General features: G+C 44.4%; 1 protein-coding gene across 4 annotated transcripts in view; it reads right to left on the bottom strand.

The window, feature by feature from the left end:
• Positions 1-23,757, bottom strand: part of PLCB4 (phospholipase C beta 4) — a 1,535,154-nt gene that overhangs the window by 655,249 nt on the left and 856,148 nt on the right. For all 4 annotated transcript variants that reach the window (XM_069608295.1, XM_069608297.1, XM_069608296.1 and 1 more), the window contains exon 8: positions 14,699-14,778. In XM_069608295.1, coding sequence (XP_069464396.1) covers positions 14,699-14,778 — 80 coding nt within the window. The remainder of the gene's footprint in view (positions 1-14,698; positions 14,779-23,757) is intronic.

Here is a 23,757-nt window from a genome sequence, read left to right as displayed (position 1 = left end):
AGAAGCAAGCATTGAGTCTATTTTTGGCAGTCGTGTCCCTCGCAAGCACGCTCTCGCAAGAATCAGGCTGAACATTGCCTCAGGCTTGTGTTTTGTCATGGCCACGTCACCTTTCTGGTGATGGTTACAGTGGAGGGGTTTGGGCCAGCTAATAGCAAGGGGTACTGCAAGGAGCAAGTGCTGAAGCCATGTGTGGCAGCCATCTTCCCAAGGAGCAGGCTCCTGCAAGCATCGGACTGAACCCCTCCTCAGGTTCACGTTTCCCGTCATGCACATAGTGCTTTTCTAGTGGTGGGGTGACAGGTAGTGACAAGGGGTCTGCTAAGGTTGGTTTATAATTCAGAAAGCAATGTCCATGCTCAATAAAGACCTTATTAAAACTGATAATGATAATAATACCAAAAGTGATATATTTTGGTATTATTTGGAGGACGTCTGCAGCTAACTTCACGCGGGGGGGATAATACACTTGCATACTTCTACTTTAGATATGTGGAGGCCCAAGCATGAAGGTTGGGCTGCTCTTGACAGCAGTTACATTATGGACACCCGTGCATGGCAATATTGAAACACTGTGGAAGCCCTTCCGTTGGCACCTTACACATGGATGAGGAATCTCAAAAATGGCAAAGCCTTACTGAAGGCGGTCTATTGGCTGTTCAGTGTTATGCATCAATGGAAAACATTTAAGAGATACATCTAACATGCTCTCTGGAAAGGTAGACCTGCTTGAAGGAGACATGCAACTGTTGTGATGTTCTGTTCTGTTGTTAGGCACATTACTTTAAGACATCTTGTCTGGTTCTATTCCAATGATCTGTTGCTCATTGATGTCCCTGTTTGCAGTAGTAAGCAAGACCATTATGTTGTTGCAAATATATTGTTATCACAAGAGTTCCTCCGCTTCAGCGATTCAGAAAATTCTGCTTTCTCCATATGACTGTTACGCAGAGTAGTTGGCATCACCGCAGCTAGATGTATATTCCGAAGATCATTTTGCAACGAGGAACAATTCTATTCTCCCTTCCTCCGTCCACTTTCTCCACCCGCCTCCCTCCAGCTCCTCTCTATCTTCCATCCTCCACCTCCTCACTCACTGCTGCCTTCAGTTCTTTACCCCATCCACTCCCACTCTCTCCCCACCAGATCCCTCACCCTTCCTCCATCCACCTCCTGTTTCCATGATCTCTCCGGCTCCAATCCCCCTACTCCAGGCAGCGCATTGCCTGCTCGCTGCCTGTGCTCTGTGCATAACTGTCTGTGTCTCTGCTTCATTATCCCCCAGCGCTCAATACAATAGAGTTATAGTTTATTTTTTAATCACAAAGTATTCCATTAATGAGTACAAACACAAATAACAGTTCCTAAAATCCAATTGTTAAAACAATTTTGTGCACATTCGTTCAACCAATAACATCCAAATTATAGATTGAAAATGTCTTATGTGCCCTTCAAGTCATATATTATGATCTGAGAAAGGAAGCTCACGCAGTAAGTAATTCATAATCTGAAGGTTTCAGTTTATATCTGAAAGAGGTTCCAGGGTCAGGAAGCCTTTTGTAGAGGCCAGTGAAAGCTGCATGTTGCAGGTTCCAATCTCAATAAAATATCATGCAAGATGATTGACCTGCTACAGTAGGGGTCTGCAACCTGCGGCTCTCCAGATGTTTTTGACTCTGACTACCAGGATCTCTCACTATTGACTATGCTGGCTAGGGCTGATGGGAGTGTTAGTCCAAAACATCTGGAAAGCCAAAGGTTGCAGACCCATGTGCTTAAGAGTCTCTCTCTCACTTGTTCCTGTGTGATGCACCACCCTGTACAATGTCCTTGCTATGGCAATCCACTATATTTAATCCTTCCCATCCTTCGCTTTGAAACACTTGCCTGTGTATAGGAACTATACAAATAAACATCACCATACTCTTATATCTGCTGGAAACCCACCTTCCAAAGATGCACCCTGTTACCTCCTGTCCCAGTCTTACCAGCTGGATAAATCATCTGACCATGAACCTCCTCCACTCTCTTCGCTACCCCTTTCCATTAGATTGAAAGATATCTGAGATGCTCCCGGGCGTCTGTCAACGTGTCCAGTATCCCCGCTCACAGGCTGTTTCAGAGCTGTTTTCAATTTTGGAAGCTTGTGTTTCTTGTCGAAGTGGCACGCAAGTGTGCAACGGTTCTATTACTGCATTCACGTCACACCTCGTCCCCTCAGAGTGCCCATGGTAGTAAAATATGGTAACATTTGCCGTGAATGTCTGAAAGGGGGGTCTTGCTCCTGCACCCGGTGACTTACCAGCCCTTTGTACGCCCACACCCTACATGATCCTGAAATAACTCCTACCTAATCATCTGGAATTGGGGTCCAAACTCTTGACTTGTGTTCCCCTCTATACCCAAATACTCTGCACTCCTGCCCATTTCCTCCCATCTTTACACACTTTAACCCTGTCAATCATGGTTTCGCTCCCTCCATTCATTCCCTGTGCCTCTCTTCAAGTTGGGGGTCTGCTGGGAAGGAAGAGCAAGCCATGTTTCAGTCACTCCTTTCATGACCCTCTGGCACAGTTCCACTGAAGGACGCTGGAACTGTGAGCAATTTGTATGCAGTAGGGCCTTGACATCCAGGCTTGGATAAGTCAGCATATTCTATGAACCAATGGAAAGAGATTTCCCCGAAGCTTGACCCTGGTCCCATGGCCGGCAAAGGCTGCCGTTGCAAGTGATCTGTAGCCTTCTCACGTTGCTATTTGGGCAATTTGTCCTTCTGTGATAGAAGTATTATAAATATAAGAGTAAACAGAATAGGAGGAGCTAGCATGCATACTTAAAGGCTGAGGATCAACACGAGCATTACTTTAATTTTAGTGGAACTGAGGCATTCAACGGGAAAAAACAAAAAGGAGGAAAACCAACACAGAAGCTGCAAATGTAAAAATACAACACACAAAAACACACCCAAAACAATTTAATTGGAAAGCTTTGTGAGAAATAAATCCCTTGAAAGCACGTCATCAGGAACACTGCATCTGTGTACATGCCAGTGAGTAGTACCAAGAGGGTTTTGCCACAGCCTGTGCACTGCAAGTAAGTTGAGGAGGGATGCTGTGGTAGTGTCATGGATCCGGGCATGCCCTTTGTATAGAATAAGGCTTGGCCATGCCCATTGACAGCATTGCCAACTTTCCCAAGAGCATTAATTGTGAGGTACCATTGAATCGAACCGACCATCTCTTGTAATCAGTTCCATAAATGAATCAACAGAAAAACCGACCTAGTGAGAGTGCCACATCAATCCAAGGACCTTGATCCTGACTAACAGGCATCACCTGCTCCCAGCAGGAGTGTTTCTTTCTCACTTAAAGATGTCAGCTGTGTACCCCTTGAGCTGATGCAAGGGTGGAGCAGTTTCATCAGACTCCACCTTTGACCTGATGATGCTTCAGTGAACAGAGCTACATACATGTTTCCCTAAATGGTATGGCAAATCTCTGTGCAAGCCTAAAACCTGTCACATAGTAGCCAGCCTCCTTCAGTCCTGTTCTGGCCTAGAACCATGTTCCACTTCTCTGAACCCTAGAAACCCTTTATTATTTTCTTAACTCTTTTTCTTCTGTGGCAGATGTTAATGGCTCTGAGTGAAAAACGTTACTATAGAACCCTAACCTTAAATTTAGATGCTGGCTCCTATTTTATTGGGCTAGAGTATTATTGATTAGTGATTACCTTTTATTAGGCACCAACATCAACATTGTTGAGCCTTAACATGTGTTCTGCACTCTTGTTTTCCCATTGATGTAGAAAACCTCACAATTACTGGATCCAGTGGGAATATAACAGCTCTCCTTGAATCCTATGAGCGGAGAGAACACATGTGTGAAGAGGTGGGGTACCGACTGGGGAGTTAGCACTGCTGTGTGCCATGAACATGCATGTAAAGGGCATGGAGTGTGAGGGGGAGTTGGAAATTAATGGTAAGTGTTTGCACACTATTACGCTAAGCAGGCATAGTTAAAAGACTTCAGTTTATTGTAGTGAACAGAAGTCTTTTTTACAATATCTATGCTTAATGCAATACTGGCAAATACTACCTTGCACACGGTTGTAAACATTCAATGTTATTTTCTATATATATGTGAGCATTATGTAAGTACTCTTCATCAAATTACAGTGCGTTTCGAGATGGTGATGTCACCCCCTGAGTATGTGCTGTAATTCGACAGAGCACTTAAGCCCCTATACCTGACAAATACATACACAGTACCTAACACTTTTGTCCAGGTGCTTACCACGCCAAACTCCACTTGTCATGGTGTAATGGTTTTCTAATATGTCACAGAATTTGTAGAAATAGGGAAAACGTTGCCCTACTGCTAATACCGTGCAGCTTTGCACTTGCAACAGAGGACCAGTTCTGTGGATGCTGGCAAACAGCACTTTTGTGTTCCCATCTACGTTTACATTGGCAGCTGCTTCCTTAAAATTAATTGAATAAAATATGCAAGTAGAGAATTTTTGTAGGGCTCACTTACCAACTAATGAACCACATTGTGCTGACTAATTGTATCAAGTGGGGCTCTTTTGCAGTCTATTTACCATACTGCCCATGGGTCCTTAAACAACAGGACCCAATGGATTACAGTCAATTGAGACCTACAGGGTTTTCCTCATGTAGCAAAACATTGGGCAGACTCACAAACATTTCAAGATCCAAAGACTCACAACAACCGTATAGTATTTTGTGTGTGCCTAGGAAGATTGTTGTGTTTCTCTGCCTCGGAGTGATTCATAGATTCATTAAGTGATTTACTCTGGAATTACACTTAAGAACAGTTTATTCTGCATGATGTGAAAGCGGGTAATAAATACGCTATGGCATGCTTAATAAAAATAGCTTAAAGAATTGCCTTTGAGTTTTTACTGCGATATAGCATTTGCAGAGGAATAACCCAAAACAATAAAGACACAGCTGAAATACAATGCACTGAACTGGCAGATATGACCACTTTTCGAATCTGGGCTTGCTTTGCATAGACACTCAAGCTGCACCTTAAAGATGCGGTCTAGTGAGGCTGCATAATGTCCGGGATCCATTGTGTGTCACAGCAGAGACGGTGCCACCTAGCAGTTAGGGAGGGGTGAATACTGATTTGCAAGTGTTCCGAAATGGGACAGAGAAGTGAAAAACAATGAACTGGAAGGATCCATTTAGAAACCTACCTTCTCGACCTGTAATTGTTGAGACAGTCTTGCTGCACTTCCACCCATCACTTAGTTACTTTTCTCACAGAAAGGACCATTCCATTGATAGAAAACCACTTCATATAAACACATTATCCATCATTTCGTGTTTGGCAATAACTTGACTGAGTCACACATATTTCCTAGATGTATCTGGGACGTGTGCCAGGAAACATTTTATTTATGCATGCAATTATGAATGAGTTACAAATTCTGTATTGCACATGTTTTCTCCCAGGGGAGCCACAGTTCAAAACCCACCCTCATTTGAATGTGCCCATAGCGCCTCCTAGCGTCCTTGTTTATAGAACATTGCCATTCATGGCAGTTCTGAGCCCAGGCAGAAATTAAAGGGTGTGCCTTCTTGTATACTCTTGTACATAGTTACAATAGACCAAGGTTCCAAATGATGCCCTGATGTTGCCTAAGGTATAAAGGCCTGACCTCCCCAGAGCTAAAAACATACTCACATCATCACTGTCACTGCATGCTGGAGGACAAACAACAGATTCTTCTCTCCCTACCTGCCCTGTCCGTCAGGCATCTACATCGACCTTTCACACATTCTAATGAACACTGCCTGACTAGGCGTATATCAGCCTAATCATAAGTAATGAACCACACTGTCTCACTGTGAACTAAGTCTAGCATGAAATGACACAGAACAAACTCTCAATAATCCAGGACACAAGAAGCATCCAGGACCGATGCAGGTTCTGCTCAGGTGACCTTTAACTCCACAACCACTATCTTTGAAAGGTCGTTCCACCTCCAAAAGGGGCACCAACTGGGCTAAGAGCAACACAGAGCTCATTACATTACCACCAGAGGAACTCGTTCCATCTGGCTGAGGCTGCTGTAGAGGTCAGAGGACCTACAAGAAACATCCAGGATCGATCTAAGGGTTGCTCAGGTGACCTCTGACCCCAGAACTGCCATCTTTGAAAGGTCTTTCCACCACCAGCAACAACTCCTGCTCCCAGCCAGCACTGCTGCCAGCTTTCCTATAGACTGGCCTCCTGTCTAACCACCAATTGGGGGCACTGGTCTCAGATCATGTGACCGGGCCTGGAGCTAAAAGCGGCAGACAACTTAAGGTGACTTTGCCCACTGGAGAGCCCATTAAGAACTCCTGTTCCCACTGAACACTGCATCCAGTTCCCCACAGACCTGCTTCCATTTTTAACCACCAATTGGGGGTATTTTTCTCAGATCACGTGACCGGGGTCCTGGAGCCAGAAGCAGTGGTCATCTTAAGGTGACTTAAATGACTTTGCCCTGTCACATAGTTTAGCAGCTCCATAAGGGCGTCCACCCATGGGCGTCTTCAGTTAAGGACTTTGAAGGACAATTTCCCATCCTTCTTCCCTCAGCTTCTTGTCTATGAGCCTTTTCTTTGCTGTGTCCTTCTACTTGTCTGTAAATACCCATTATTGCTTCTTCCCAGCCTTACCCTCGCCATGCAAATCTCATGGGAGCTTTACCTTTCCCTTCTACTTCTCTCTCCACTCAGTTCCATTTCAACTCTCTTCCCATCCCCAGTGATCCCCACAGAGGTTGTCCCCACTGTGCTTACCGTGATACCAGTTGCCCAGCTGCAGCCAGGGACCCAGACTACTTGCCATAGCACTCTCATCTCTACCATCCCCCTGCTACCCAAGCACAACCCTTGCTACAACACCGGTCAGAGCCCCCAGCCATGCTGACCAAATACCCCTCCTCCACCCAATGAAACAGAAGACTATGCTGTAGATTGCTGCACACTCACCCCACTCATGTGCAGTCCATCTCCACTAGAAACAATAGGCTAACAAGTCGTACCCCACCTTTCAGGACAGCAAGCCGGAAAGGTACCCAGCTTACTGTTCTCACCCTTCATACACTCATACACTCAACAGACAGTACCCCCTCTTATCTGCTTCAAACCGCCCTCTAAGGCCCCAGTAACCACCCAGGTAACCCTCTATGTTGCCATGAGACCAACCAACACACAGAACATTGAATTAAAAGCTGACTTGATTAACGCAAGATCAGTACCTGCCCATGTCCTAGACATCCATGATCTAATTGTTTCACGGAACCTAGACCTCTTAAACATAACTGAGACTTGGCTTCACCCAGCCTCAGGCCCCGCACTATCGCTAGTCATCCCCCCCAGTTACACTATCCTACGAGCAGACAGACAGGACTCTAGGGGTGGCGGAGTAGCTCTAATCTACAAAGAAACCCCAAACATTAGAGAATGCCCAACTAAATTTGAGGGGAACTGTGACCTGCTCTCACTTAAACTGACCACATCACACTCCATTTCCATAATTCTCCATATTACTCCACTTGGTTTATAGACCCCCTGGACCCATAGGCACCTTTGAGGACGACCTTTCTCATTTCCTCAACACTAACCCAAAATCATTGTCTAAAATCATCTCCTCGGAGACCTGAATCTGGGCCTGAACGACCCAGCAGATCACAATGCCACCTAGCTAGCCAATACCCTGATGGCCCTAGGCCTTTCTCTGCGCATCAACTCACCCACTCATGCTAAGGGTCGTACTTTACACTGGCTGAGTGACCTCAACTGCGAAGTCAACATCTCAGATTTCTCCCCTTGTCCATGGTCTGACCACTTTGCAATTACGTCGCCCCAGGACAACCTAATCACCAGCACCCTTAAGCCCCCTACATGGGCGAGAAGTTCAGGCAAAAACACCAGAGACAGTATCCTGCCTCCCTTCACCAACCTCCAGCTTGACTACCTTGCTCAGTTGGCAGTTGATCCAGTGGCGCTCTCAAACCACTACGCTAAAACACTGGAAACTGCTGTGGACTTGGTTGCCCCACTGACTCCTCGCAAGGAAAAAGCACTTTCCCATGCCAAGCCCTGGTTTACAGAGAACCTCCAAATCCTGAGAGCCAAGAAAGGCCAGGCCAAAGCAGCCTGGAAGAAACACCAAAATGATGCCCTCATGACCCTATTCAAATCCATAGCCAGGTAATACAAACTAGCTATGATCCAAGCTAATTACTGAATAACGCATATTCGAATACAAGAGAGTTATTCATCATAATTAAGGAACTGGAAACCCCAGCCCTGAAAGGCATATCCAAAGATGTAACATGGTGCTCAAACAAACAAGAGGCCTTGTTAAAGAAAATCACCACACTGCAAAACAAAATTACCGCCAAGCAATCCACAACCAAAACCATGCCTCCCACTGACCAAGCTCAAGTCACCCCTTCCAATTTTCACCAAGTCTCAGAAAGGGAAGTATCCTACATCCTGGCCACCCTCAAACTATCCAGGTTCAAACGGGACATCTGCCCAGCCCCTGTAATCAAAGAGTGTGCAGAATGCCTCACTCCCTTCATCACCTGTTTCATCAATGACTCCTTCCTCACTAGCATGGACCCCACTGCACTGAAGGAATCTTGGATCCTCACCCTCCTAAAAAAGTCACTGCTAGATCCAACCACACCCACCAAATATCACCCCATTACAACAATCCCTTGTCTGCTTAAGATTCTAGATAGGGCCGCGTACATACACATCCAACACTTTCTAGAATCGAACAAGATCCCAAGTCGTTGCCAATTGAGCTTCAGATCCAGTCACAGGAAAGAATCAGCCCTGCTTGACCTGAAAAATCAACTGAACTCCCTCAGAGACGAAGGTAGGCCGGCGCTGGTACTCCTCCTCGACCTCTCTGCTGCATTTGACTTAGTGAACCATAACATTCTCTGCAGTCATCTAACCTCAGCAGCCAACTTCTCAGCAGAAGCCACCGCCTGGGTAGCCTCTTTCCTAGCTGCTAGATCAATCAGAGTCTTCTCAGAAGTTACATCATGCCCCGCCCTCCCCCATCTCGTGCAGAGGGGCCCAAGGGTCCTGTGTCTCACTGACACTCTACAATATTTTTACCAAACCCATCTTTGACCTACTGGACTCCATTGGCATTTCCTACACAAATTATGCTGTTGAGCTGCAAATTTTGCTACCCCTCACCAACGCAACTAACTCAAAGACTCTAACACTCTGAACACAACCTACTCCCTCATCCAAAGCCAATGTCCTGTGCTTGAATGACGCAAAAACAGAGATCTTGCTGATAGGGTCCCCTTCAGTGGTAAAAAACCTCAGTCTCCAATATCTGAACTTTAACATTGACAATCTGTAGATACCGGTCTCTGCCTCGGTGAAGACTCTAGGCATCTACCTAGATTCTGCACTCACTATGACACGTCAAGTAAACACCATTGCGACATCAGCTGCCTACACCTCAAAGCTTATTAATGCTGCTCAACCATTCCTTGCCCCAGCCAATTGCCATACAATCGCAAGAGCTATCATCGGCGCAAGATTGTATTACTGCAACACCTTATAGCGGGCACCTCTGCATATAACATTCACAGACTACAGGTGATCCAAAATAATGCCATTCGGGCGGCTCTGAACATTCCCAAAAGAGAGCACATTACTGTAGCAAGAAGAAATGTCCATTGGCACCCGATCAAGGAAAGGATAATTTTCAAAACACTCACAATCACAAACCGATGCCTTTCCAACACTTCTCCCCCAACCTGTCTAAAAGCTTCATGAAAGCTCAGTCCATCAGTCCTACCAGGAGGGCCTATGCACATAGACTTATCCTGCCCAAATCAAAGTGAGCCAAAGGTGGTGGTGCAAGCTTCCCCACCGTTGCCGCCCATCTTTGGAACACACTCCCACCATAGCTGAGGGAGGACGAATCATACTGGGCATTCAGAAAGACCTTGAAAACCTGTCTCTTTAATTAAGGACTACAACTGAGACTAGATTGTCTACTTTGCCTGATCCGTTCACCTGACCTTCCTTCCCTATTTAAGTGTAACTGGTTGTAACAGTCCCTTGATTCCCAGGGGTTTGTGTGCTTAATACATGTAAAAATAAATAAAATAAATAAATACATCCCTATCATCTCTTCTCCTTGATGCCACCACTTATCTTGCTCCACTACCCTCTCCATTCACAAATCATACTCCAACTTCAGCTTTCATTACACTTGCTCTTTTCCCATTTACCTCAGTGCCTCTCTATTTCTTAGACTCAATGTTACTATGTTTCTACATCTCACTCTCTTTCTATTGCTTTTTGGAATGTGCAGTCGTTCTGTAATAAAACCTCCTTTACCTCTGGCTTCTTCCGTTCACATTCTCCTTCTCTTGACCTCATTGCCCTTACTGAAACTTGGATCTCACCTTCTGATTCTGCAACCCTTGCTGCCCTTCATGACCCAGCCTACATCTTCACCCACTCTCCCCGCCTCACTGGCAGGGGTGGTGGTATAGGACTGTTTTCATCTTTCAAATATCTTATATCTCCATCTCCCGTCAACCACTAATTCTCCCTCTTTTAAATACAATATCTCCACAATCACTGCCCATTATGGCATACATGTTCTCTCAATCGGTGACCTGGGCCGGTAGGTCAATCCTTCGGCCATCTCTCCCAACTAATTTACTCTCTCCCTCCCGATTAGCACCTCATTGTCATTGGTGACTTTAACCTCCCCTCTCTCTCTGCTGCTTGATCTAGTGACTTTAACTCTCTTCTCCTTAAACACTCACTGTCTTCTGTCCACTCATTGCCCATCCATTCATTTGGAAACTCCCTCAACCTTATTCTCATTTCTTCTCAACTCTCTGTCTCCAATATCTCCACTGCTCCTTCTCCCTCCTATCATTCTATCGTCTTTGCCTCAATCTCCACTCCTGCTTCATCCTCACTATCTCCATCTAATACAACTGTTACTAAATACAAGTTTCCCTCCTCCAATCTCCCTGACTATCTCTCTGATCTACACAGCTCCCTGCCCTCCTATGATGAACTCACATTTCCATCCACTGAACAAAGACTTCAATAACTTTAACACTGATCTCTATGCTCCCTTCTCCTCTTGCTACCTTCTTTCCACATTGACTCATAAATCCTCCCCTCCACGGCTCTGGATTACACCTTTCATCAGCACCCTGATAACAACTCCTCAACCCTCCTCCTTCTCCTCCACTCTATCTGCAAATGATCTTACTCTCTACTTTCCTTCTAAAATTCCTACCATTTGCAGTACCCTTACTACTTACCTTCTATCCCCTGCTACTGCTCACTTTTCTCCACTAATCCTACCCTCCTCTCCCACTACGCCTTCCTTTGTGCCACCAACTCTGATGAGATGCTTGCTTTACTCCTGGCTAACCCTTCTTATGCCCCCACTGATTCACTGTCCCCGCACATTGTGAAACACACAGCTTCCAGTGTTGCTCCACATCTTACATCCCTCTTTAACTTCTCTCTTGATAATACTACTTTGCCACATCCTATATGCCAGCTAATCTCATCCCTCGCCTTAAGAAACCTGGTCTCAATCCTAACTGTCCTGACAACTTTCATCCTGTCTCGCTTCTACCACACTATTCCATAATCTTAGAGCGAGTAGCCTTCAATCGACTCACTGTGTCCCTTGAAACTCACAACCTCTGGTAGCCTCTTCAATCTCGCTTCCAACCTCTCTATTCTACAGAGTCAGCTCTCCTCAAAGCCAGTAACTTCATCTCTTCCGCACGTCATGTTAACCGTCCATCTATTCTTATTCTTCTCAGCCTCTCTGCTGCCTTCGATACTGTCAACCATTCTGACCTTCTCTCTACATTAGCTCTCCTTGGCATCAGAGATAAGGCCTTGCTTGGCTTGCTTCATACTTTGCCCCTAGACACTTTCAAGTGCCATCATCAATAATTTTATTTCGGCGTTGAACCATAAAGGATTTTCACAACTAATATTAAATCAAACAGAAACATTTTGTTCAAAATTGTAATCAAATTAGGTTGATTACAATAATCCTGGGGCCCAGTTTTAGATCGTGGGTATCTGAGTTCATGACTCGAGCATTTCAGCATAGGTAGAAATAGAATCACAGTGGCCTTAGTTCACAATATGCTATAGAAATAGATCTGGGCTGAAAGGCATCACCTAGGGACCTTTTACCTAGTCTGATAGCATTTTATCCCGAGAGCACAGACCACTGAGGCATGTTTTCCAGAGGATGAGCACTAAGTTCTATTGCACGGTTTGCTAGGGGTAACATCTCCTGTTGAAACTCAAAATGCCCTTGGCTATGACTTGGTCCCTGAAGAGGCTATTGTAGGCAGGGACCCTTTGCCTGGGGTAATTGTGATGTTGATACTTGCTTTGCACCCATTGGTGAGCTCTCTCCTTCCCTTGGTGACCCTGCTGTTATAAGGTCAGATTTTAGGTGAGGATGATCCGACTTCCACTGGTTTGTTTGGGGCCCTTTTCTCACTCTCTTGGCTATACAATGGCCCTCCGTTGTTCACTCCCTTTCCAAATACTTGAACCAGGGATAGAACTGGGCTCTTTTGTATCAAAAGTTCAGCTAGGACAATACTACATTGGTACTCTTTAGACAATGTATCCCCCTCACCAGTCTGTTTTAGAATTTGCTTTGCCACTTTCTCACAGAGTGGAAATGGGCTAGGTTTTCCACTGTCCGACCGAACATCACTAATTGCCCTAGCTGTGCCCTATCTCACTATTCACTCATCCATATCCCACTAGAAGAAATAGAAGATGTTGTTATGACAGTTATAAAAGAAACCAATTGAGTACAATACAAAGTGTAGAGATGTACAATAAAAAAATACATTCAGACATCCCACATATAAATAAAGACCTCTATCTTTACGATTGCTTCTAGATAGACTGCAACCCCAACATGTTTCGGTTCTGTTCAGTGAGAACTTTCTTCAGGTCGACCAAATCAGTAAGAAGGACAAGATGTTGGGTCCTTTATATTGAGGAACTGGCCATACCCCCCGGCGTTGCCCGGGTCTGTAGCTGACATGCGTGTGGGGGGTCTGCTATAGCCTTGTGTATGTTATATTGTGCCTTTGCTACCTATTTAAAAAAAATCACAAAATCGTCAATCTCCTGGAATCACCTAAAGTGATAGCACAGGGCTGGACCCCGTTCCACCCCTGTGCAGGGCAAATGGGTGGGGTTGGTCAGATTTCACTGTCTCCTGTACACCCCAGGCTGGTATGCTGACCTTGTGTCTTAACTTTCTATTTTTGAAAAAGTTGCAAAATCGTCAATCTCTCGAATTCCCCTGTTCTGATAGCACAGGGCCGGACCCCGCCCTGGGCAGGGCGATTGGGTGGGGTTGGCCAAATTTCACTATCGCCAATACACCCCAGACTGGTATTGCAGACCGTGGGCCAAAATTTCAGCCCGCCAATTGTTATGGGACTGCAGTCAACAGCGAACATACAAACACACTTTCACAAATATACATATATAAATTATCATAAAAGGATTTTTAAGATGAAGAAATCTCTCCTTTAACCTTTTTGTAAGGGGATCTCCTGAGCTGCTACAGGAGTAATACTTAAGTCAATTTCTCTTCTCATCAATGCACTTCCTGTGAGACACTCTCCATTATATATCATCAAAACCTTTTCGTTCATAGATCACTGGAATAACTGAGGCCTAGCCACTGTGTCTGGTAGCAGCACATACTAAAATAAGCAGGGTACCATTTTGGTTCGGTGTTAGGCAAACCTGTATGTTGAAAGGGGGTATGTATTGTCGTTTGTTCATTTTAACATCCTGAAGCGTCTCCCACCTGATCTGCCATGACCTTCCCTTAGTAAGCATGTGGCCTGTGTTCATTTCCCTCTAACCAACAAGACTCATTTACTAAATTACAAACATTGAAGGAAGGTTCAGGATGTCTGAGGATGCGGTACAATATTGGTCAGGCCAAGCAGAGGCAAAAGAAGAGTAGGAAGAGAATAACTTCTGAAATGCAGTGACTCCGACTGGTTGTAGATTCCAATTTTGTTTTAGGGCCATATAACAACCGTCCATACAACAGCACTCAACCATAAAAATACACGAGAAAAGGAAATTACATTATAGAAATATCGATAAATATGCTGTGCAATGAGTCCGTCCTGCAGATGAATTAGACACTGCCACATTGTCCTTGTACTGATTCACAGAGGCACACGACTGAAAACAAAAGTCCAATCTGCTTGTTAGGGATAGCTCAGGAAGTCAACCACATTCTAGGCGTGGGGCACTAAACTAACAATCTGACCAGCGTGTGTGAAAGAGTGGGCTATAAGGCCCCATTGCATACATTGCGCAGCAGTGCTGGGCACTAGTATTTGAATGGACTGGCTTGAGCAAAATGCCGTCTTTGCACTGGCCAATCAGGGCGAAAGACATTACAAACCTTCACTGTGCAGATGCAAAATGGCCGGTACAGGAGCAGCTTTATATAATTCACTCCAAGGGTGTAGGACAAGATGCAGAGAGTGTAACGAACATGTAGTAAGACACAGCAATATGGAAGGCAATCCAAAACAGCGCGAGAGGTGCAAACACATGACTTACTGTTTCTTGAGACATGTCATTGGGCTCACGTTGTTCGCCCTAAAGTTATGAATGACGGACATCAGGCCTTCTCCCCATTGCTGTAAAATAAGAAAATACAAATGCTGTTAAACATTTACGACCTAAAGATGGCTATTTTGATAATATGCACATTGTTAATTTGGGATGTTAGGGGCAGCGCACCTGTACGCCGAAACTATTGCATTAAATTACAGATTGGAGAAATGGCATATGAGGATGGACACAAATCTTGAAGGTTTTGTTTGGTTTTTTGCAGGGACGTCAGTTAGGGGTCGCCCCTTGCTACCCCTATGGTCTCCCTTACTGCCCCTAAAAAAAAAAAAAAAAACACTTTTTTTGTTTTTAAATGGAAGCTCCTGGGCTTTGACCAGCAAGCACTATGTTGCTCGTGTTTCTGGAGTGCTTGGCTTTCTTGTTCAGGCCTCCTAAAAAAACAGGGGGTTCCACAAGTGTAACACCTTGAGCAGTGACCCTAAATAAGAAAGAATACAAATAACAACTAATCTTTCTAGAATTCTATACAATAATTGCCAGACTCACTAGAGGTTTATTTTAGGCACACTTCAGGGGGAGAGTCACTGATTTAGTCTGATTTAGTCTGTTCTTAAACACCTCAAATTCACAATACAGACAAAAACTATATGTTTTTTGCTTTTCACAAGTTTCAGTTATAGCATGTTTTTTTTCTGCCGTCGTTTCTGTTAAGATCATCAGAAGACATTCCACCTCGGTGTCCTAGGTCACTTGACAAAATCCTTGTGCCTAAAAGCTTGTGTACAGTGTAGAAATGTTTGACCATAGCACATCAAGTGGCCCTTTATTTCATTGTGCCACAATTAATGCTTTGTTGTAATGTGTCTATCTTTCCTATCTCCCTGGCATGCTGTTCAGGATGTTTGTTTGCATGTATGAGGTAACAAGTGCCCACATGGGATGCCGTGTGGGTGTGCTGCTTTCCCTGCCCTATTCTAAATTCTTTAATACAGTTTTGAACCATCCTAATGGTATGTATTTTGCCAACCTCTGAAGCCTGAAAAGTAGATCCACGCAGGCTTGACATGTGGCCAGCTTTGCACCAGACCTGCAGATGAACTGGCCTGCTGTTAAATCTCAGTTACCAGTTTAATGGTCTCCACCACAGAGTGTAATTTGCTTTCTGACTTTGAGAACATTCCGACATGTAATTGCTCCTTTTACTATAGCCGGTAAGATAGCTGTAGCTGGTAAGATAGCTCCATGGGTTGGGCGCTCACTGCTGCAGTGTGTGTGTGCATGTGATCTGCAGGCTGCAGGTTCGAATCCTGGCAAGGTCAACTCAGCCTTTCATCCTTGTGAGGTCTATAAATGAGTACCAACACAGGTTGGGTGATATTGTATGTATATTTGTTCTGTATAAATCACTTAAGTGTATGTGCTATGTAATAACACATGATTATCATTTGGTCTTGGAAGTCTGCTTGCGTTCACAATTATTTGGTAAAATGGGCCTATACACACTGATATAAATAATATGTATGGTGATCCATTCTTGTATGAAATGTATGTCACATTACAGGGGTATTGCAACCATATTTATCGTAGTGTACTCAGGAACAATCCTATGCAATGTCACTTCCTGTTTTGTCAAGGGGTGTAAGGTTGTGTTCCATTGTTTCCTGTGATGTCACTTGGGGTGGGGTCAAATTACATTACTTACTGTGATGTCATAAGAGGTCACGGGTCATGTGGTGTCACTTACGCTACCCCTGGCATTTTGATGAAATGACATCCCTTTTTATTTGACCACCCATTGGCTGCCCATGGCCAGGCTAATCCCCATGTAGATTCCCACCTAGTTTCTGCCCCTCAGCACCCAACACATCTCCTTATGGGATCTCTTTAAGCTTGCTTTAATCAAGCCTTAATATCAAACTGTGCACTGTAAGTGTTTTCTCAAAGCAGTCTTCTGAGAGTTAATGAGCGGTAAACCCGCTACTGGTGTAATGCAAATGTCTAAATCAGGTCTGCCTTCAGCCTCTCGATTTATAAGCACTATACGTGTCCTTCACTGAAGTCCTGTTAAAACCAGCATTGGCAAAGCCAACAGTTTATCTTGTGTATAAGTTTTAAGCATTTGTCAGGCACTGCTATTAGCTGCACAGGTACTCGCACCATTTTGCACCTGCTACCATCAATGGCCAGTTAATACCATTACAGCCGTGCCTGGCAAGTGCGTTTCCAATGCCCACACAATGCTGGTTATTTCCCCATCCATTTTAATCTTTAAATAACTACAATGTGGATACAATGCTATAATATAGTGGCTTTAAATACCGTGGCTCTAAATATCCCGGATCTAATATTGTTTCCCTTTTTATTGTTGCAGCATGTTTCTTTTATGGGGAAACCGCTGGAGCTCCATCTTCCCATATCCTTACCCTTTTCCTCTTCCTCTTCCTCTTCCTCTTCCTGTTTCCTGACCCAACAGCTCCCTGTGAATCCCTCCCAGACGATATCATTCCTAACCCAAACGACGCTAGTGCTTCAATATTCAGCGATGCTATATTTAGATTCACGATAAAGTGTCCTGTCAGCCACAATGCGTGCCAAGCGATTAGTCATAGCTTTGTCCAGACAGACACGCAGGGCTTTCCTAAACACGACTCATTGCTCGTTATATACCGTATTATTTCATTTTTCAAAAAAGCAGCGCCGTTCTGGCTGTGCCTCAACATATGGAAATGAACCCTGTCCTCAGAAACCAACTAGGCCGCTGGTTGCCAAGCCGGTAAAACCTGCCTTTAGTTGATGTACTTCTCTTTATTTATGGCTCGTACCAATGTGAAAGATTGGTTCTTTTTTCTGTTGGCTCTGTTATCGAGTACCAGAGAACATTAAGCAGCATGTGATGGCGTATTTAACATTCCACGGGTAGAGCAGAAGACAAGCCATACATTCAGTGTGCCAGGGAACAGAGCAAGCATGGTACGTGGTTGTGCCCCGAGGCATCATCCGACTGCAATGAGCAGGCCCACCCTCTCCCCAGCATCAGTGCATACTGAATGAATGTTAGGACTTTTCTGACAGGGCCAGTGTGCCCTTATGCGGGCCTTGGGAATAGGCACATCCAAATAAACATGTGTGATTCTCTGATTTGCATGCAGGTACAGCCCCGTGGAAATGAGAGGACCCCCACATTCGAATGCATGCCTGGAAGAGAGACTGTGCAGCCTGTATTCTAGAACAGACCTTGCATCCACTATGGATGGCACAGGGAAGAGAGCACTATGTGGTGTGTGCCGGGGCACAGTTTTGGTAATCTGGCCTTGGGGTCTTATTGCTCCTTCCCAAGGGTGGACTGGGCTGTAGGGAACTCGGGAGATTTCCCAGTAGGCCTCTGCACCATGGGTCTCTTTTGTGTGGTATATCCAAATGTTCCTGTAGGGAAAGGGTTGGGCTTGCTGAAAATGTGTAATATGGGGCCACTTTGTACATTATTTCCAGGGCCTCTTTTGGTTCCCAGTCCACCCCTGCTTCTTCCTAAGTTCAGGCACGGCATTTCCACCTTTGGAAGCAAAAGCTAGGCACCCACTACTACTCGGAATTCAGAGACACACTTTTCTTTCTTGTCATGCACTTGTCTTACTGTCTGCATGGAGTAACACCAAAGGGCCCAGCCTATAGCTTGTGGCACCGTATAGGGTCACCTGTAGCACCCTATAGGGTGCTACAAGTGACAATAGTAGAACCCTACTGCACTCCGTCTCACAGACTAATCCCTCACCCGCTACTTCACCAACATCGCCCACATAAATCTGACACCAAGGAGCATGTGAAAAAGACATGACAACACAACAAAGGCCCATGTGTTTTAGTGACAAACCAGTGGTCCAACATTGACTACATTGTGCCACTTAAGAGACCCAATGACCTTGACTTTGCATTCCTAGCTAGACTGCTGGCAAAAGCCGCCTCTGTCAGAGTGGCAGATTGTATCCCTAACACCTGTCTTCTTGACCCCAGTTGGTTAACCACGGGAATCCCTAAACATAGATTGATTTGCTAAAGGCTAGAAGGGGCCATGAGCAAATCTATCAAAGACCTCAATAGAGCCATGGCAGAGTCCGAAGAAATGTGCCGGGCTCAGAAAGACCTCTTAGCACATACCTCCCTACTGAGAAAATCCTGAAGTCTAAAGAATTATCCTGCCTGATAGAACGCTTCTCACCACACAGCTGTACGGAATCCCTCATCCCATCTCCTAAATCCCAAGCAACACCCTAAGAAGTTTTGCTGTACAAAAAATCTAATTTTTAAAAACTGTGAATCACTGTCCTATTTTTCAACCGACTCTTTCCACCCTTTGTTTGTTTGTTTGTTTTATTTATTTATTTGGCGCTCCAAACCCAGGGGTAGAAGGGCACTTAAGAATTTGGTTACAGCGTTGAGAAGTATCTTTGTGTTGCATACTTCGTACAAGTTTATAATATATACATATATATACAGTGATCAATAAACAGAACATATGCAGTACGTACAATATACAATTTTCAATATAAATACAGTGTCTAAGCCAGTTACCGCACGGGTCTGGTGTTAATGGCGTTATTCTTTGTTTAGAAGGCAGCTGATGACCTGCTTCCTAAAGATCTGGAAGGATTCGACAGTTTTGATGTTAAGCGGTAGGGAGTTCCAGAGTTGGGGTGCAAGCACTGTGAAGCTTACCCCTCCAGCTCTTTTTAGGTGGAACCTGGGCACTGATAAGCAAAGAGTGTTGGAGGATCTGGTGGATCTGGTAGCAGGTTTCAGGGTGAATTTATTAGCTAAATATGGTGGTGCTAGGTGATTGAGGGATTTGTACGTGAGGCATATGGCTTTTAGATCAATTTTTTGGCGTATGGATAGCCATTTGCAGGCTTTCCTAGTAGCGGAGATATGCTCTTGTCTGGGAATTTTGAGGGCTGCGCGCAAGGCGTTATTTTGTATTACCTGCAGCTTGTTGAGTACGGATTGATTAGCACCTAGGTACAGGCTGTTACAGTAATCCAGTTTGGATTGTATTAGGGCCCTGGCAAGGGTGAGGCAGCTCTTGGGTGATAGGAACGGTCTGCTGGCCCTGATGAGCTTGCCGGTATAGGCAGCAGCAGAGGCGGTCATATTGGTGTGTTTGCTAAGGTTGGTGTTGGCATCTAGATAGAAACCAAGGGTTTTTACGCTTTTGGCTATGGGGATGGCATGGCCATCGATGGTGATGTTGTTATAGCTAGGGTCAAGTTTAGTTAGAGTGTTGGGGGAGCCGACGATTAGGAGCTCTGTCTTCTCATCATTCAGGCAGAGACCATGGGAGGCCATCCATGCCTGAATGATGGAGAATATTTTGTTGATCCGGGCGGAGTCTTCTTGGTAGTTACCAGAGATGGTGAGGAGTATCTGGGTGTCATCTGCGTAGTTTGTGTAGGTGACACCCAGACGGTCCAGTTGGTCAAATAGAGGCTTTGTAAATATGTTGTACAAAGTGGGGGATACACAGGATCCTTGTGGGACCCCGCATGTGATAGGGATGGGGTCTGCTGCGGCTGTAGTGGAAAAGACTTGCATGGTTCTGTTTGCCAGGAAGGATTGTATACATGCGATGGCAGAAGAGGAGAAGTGGGCTGCAGTGGCAAGGTGATTACAGAGGACTTCATGGCTGACCAGGTCAAAGGCCGCTGAGAGGTGTAGTAGGAGTAGGAGTGCTGCATTGCCTTTGTCTTTAATTTCATCAATCTGGCTTTAAACCTCTGCATGTCTATGCAGCCCATTCCTGCCCAATTCATCAACACAATTGTTATGAAGGTAAACTCTCAGGAGGCAGCAGGTAAGACATTACTTTCTTTATTCTAGTTATTACATAGGTTCAGATGTAATCAGTTACATTAGCTGAAAAGGAGATATAGGGAAGCATAGGGAGCCACTGGCTCCCACCACCCAGGTTACATTCTTCCAACTGCCTCAGGTGGAACACCAGCACACTAAATCATCTCATACCATTCCAGCACTCACCTACCACTCTACAGTCACCTCCCTCCATCAGGCATGAAGAGAGAGAGGGAAACAACAGGAAGGGAAAGCCCCAACACCTCTCTTCCTTTCACAACAGAGACATGGAAACACACGCACACACACAAGGACACACACACACACACACACACAGTACATTGCGTGGCCAACATGGACTTCAGTTGTCCAACCCAGTGTAACTAAGCATCTGGCACACCACATTGCTACACACACAACCATCCACAGATATCTTGGCTCCTCCTTCTACTCACCACTGCCACCAGTGAGTTTCATGGCTGCCACCATTGAGCACTACCTGACCCTATGAGGGCTCAACTATTTCCCATAGTTAAAAAAACAACAATACATAACAGCAGATATCAAATCCTTCTTCAGGGGAACAGGAACATTCTTCCTGTGGTCACAAGCACATACTCAATTAGCCCTAATCTAAATTTAAATATAATCCATGGCAGCTCTCTAAATGGTCCCAATCATTAACCTGTAGATGTCTCACTCGTTATGCTCCCCAGGGAGCAACACACTTCCAATTCTGAACTTAAATAATCAAAAGCTCACTATTAATCATAACATTCTACATTCTAAGAAGATGTCAAAATTTAAGAAACCAAAGTTGTCTTACCTAGCTCAATGTGAAAATATTCTTGTTATGCAAAGATCAGTGCCGTATCACAAATCATCCAAGTTAAAGGTCCATTTCATCTCATAAAAAGTAGTAACATAGAAAACCCAATCACTCATCTTACATATGCTACATGTTGTACATATCGTCCTTCTCACAATTATCTCCCCCGAGCAATCCTTACCTGTCTAGTTGTAGACAACGAGCAATGGGGCAGAGAGAGCTTGAAAAGCCAACTCCTTGCCCCATGCTCATATTTTAAAGCAGACAACTTGGTCAGACAATGTCCACGTGATATAATGATATCACACATAACATCATCAACCATGCAGCAGCCATCTTAAGATGCTTTCATCTAAGTGAGCGTAATATTTCTGAAGTCAATTAACTGCATCTAATGGATTTAGAATCTTTGTCAGGTGATTTGTATGGTCATAATGTGTAAGAAATACTTATTTTGTTCAGGCCCCTCCTTCAAATAATATCAACGTGACATGGGTTCCTCACGCAGAGCACCATGTAACCGGTAATAGCCAACATGAAATATTTACACAAGTTAAATCCACTCCTACAAACTCACCTCCCCCATTTAAACATGTCCAATAAATCAAATACAGCATGTACATATATACAATATTCTCCCATATAATCCAAATGATCGTGGTGCTTTAGAAAACACCAATACATATTAAATTAACATCAACAAAATCATCATTAACGAGACAACATTGTATTGTCTAAAGAATATAAAACTATCTCCAATTGTATAGCATGCAGATCTTAATGAGATGCTGTAGATATCTCATGGACTAGTTTGTTGTCTGGAAGGGGACCCAATGTCACAGTATTGTAGCATGATCAAAAAATTACATTTCTCCAAGTAAATATTGTCTTCTTAAACTCACAGGAAACAGGTGAGATCCCAATCAGTGTTCATCCCTTTAGGGGACATGGCTTCAAGTCTGTCAATCCAATATGCCTCCAGCAGTAGCACATTGTATTGATGTCCCTGCCTCTTCTTGGTGTCTTTACAAGCTCCAGAATCACAACTTGCATCTGGGCAATTGAATGCTGATTTTTTACAAAATGCATAGCTACAGGTGACTTGTCATCCTGCGTCTGAATGTTGGAACTGTTCCTTTCACCTTGTCTTAGCCTTCCTATTGGTCATCCCCACAGAATAAATACGGCAAAGCATTTCAAACTGTGTACAACATGAGCTGAATCACGAGTAGCTGTATGAAGTAAAGATATGATTTTGCCATTATATGGGTGACGTTTTCATATGTGTACTGAACTGTGATGAATGGTCATGGAAGGTTTATCCGTCTGGAGTGCTAATGGGTGACTCATTAGGTGTTAATGAGCTTATTTTGTATACAGTACCATGGTCCTATAGCCAAGGACTGACCCATAGCACCTGAAGCTGAACAGTGCTTACGATTGAAATTGTGAATTGCATTGAATATTGCAGTGCAGACCTTCCTTAATTGTTTTGTGCGAACAGGAGGTAGCAGGATAAAAACGTACACTGACTATACAAAATCAAATACGTGCTTGGACTGTGGGATGTATTGACCTACTCCGCTATGCTATGTGGCATCACCCTGCCAGTTATGGGGAAAGAAACAGCAACAATGGCGACAAAACCCTTGAGCGTGCCAAAAACCTACAAAAACCATGTACTTCAGCACACAAAAAGAGGGATGCACAGCCTGCCACCCACGGTGCATGTCCGGGGAAATAGAGTTCACCCTGCAGAAAATGGGCCAATGGGCTCCATGACCAGCAAACAGAGTGCAGGGAGAGAAGCATCACTTTGCAAGTGAAACCCCAAAATGTGCCCACACATGACATTTGCTTTGTTGCTAAAAACTCCAAAATGCCTATAACACAACACTTCTCAACACTCAAAATCTTGCCTGGTGCTAAAATGCACGTATCTAATGAAGCATTGTGAAACATACAAAGTCTGAAAACTGACAGCCTCTGCCAAAATCTGGGTGCAGTACCCGGGGCTACCTGAATGACAGCTGTCAGATGAGTACTGATGAAACTTTAAAAGTGACATAAAACTCAAAAGTGTGGTGGATTAGCAAACATAAAAAGGATTGTTGCCGAAAAGGAATACAGATTTTAGTTGTGTTTTTCCCACAGATTTTAAGGCCAAGAAAGAAATGTATTTATGTTTGATGCAACAAATTTGGTTTTTGCTGGATTTAAAAAGTTAATTGGCCTGACTGAGCTACAAGAACTGGAAAAGCAGGTTTCTCTCAGAAGGAGGACCTTCCTCTCAGCAGAAACTCACTGGGAGGTGCTAATAGCAGGTTAGAACAGGATTTTGTCTACAGAAAGAGAAGGAAAAATGACTGAGCTT

The sequence above is a fragment of the Ambystoma mexicanum genome, chromosome 4q (genome assembly GCF_040938575.1).
Source record: "Ambystoma mexicanum isolate Mex_15411 chromosome 4q, UKY_AmexF1_1, whole genome shotgun sequence".
Taxonomy (NCBI): domain Eukaryota; kingdom Metazoa; phylum Chordata; class Amphibia; order Caudata; family Ambystomatidae; genus Ambystoma; species Ambystoma mexicanum.
The sequence above is the reverse complement of the archived record's forward strand: the minus strand, read 5'-3'. Positions and strand labels throughout refer to the sequence as shown.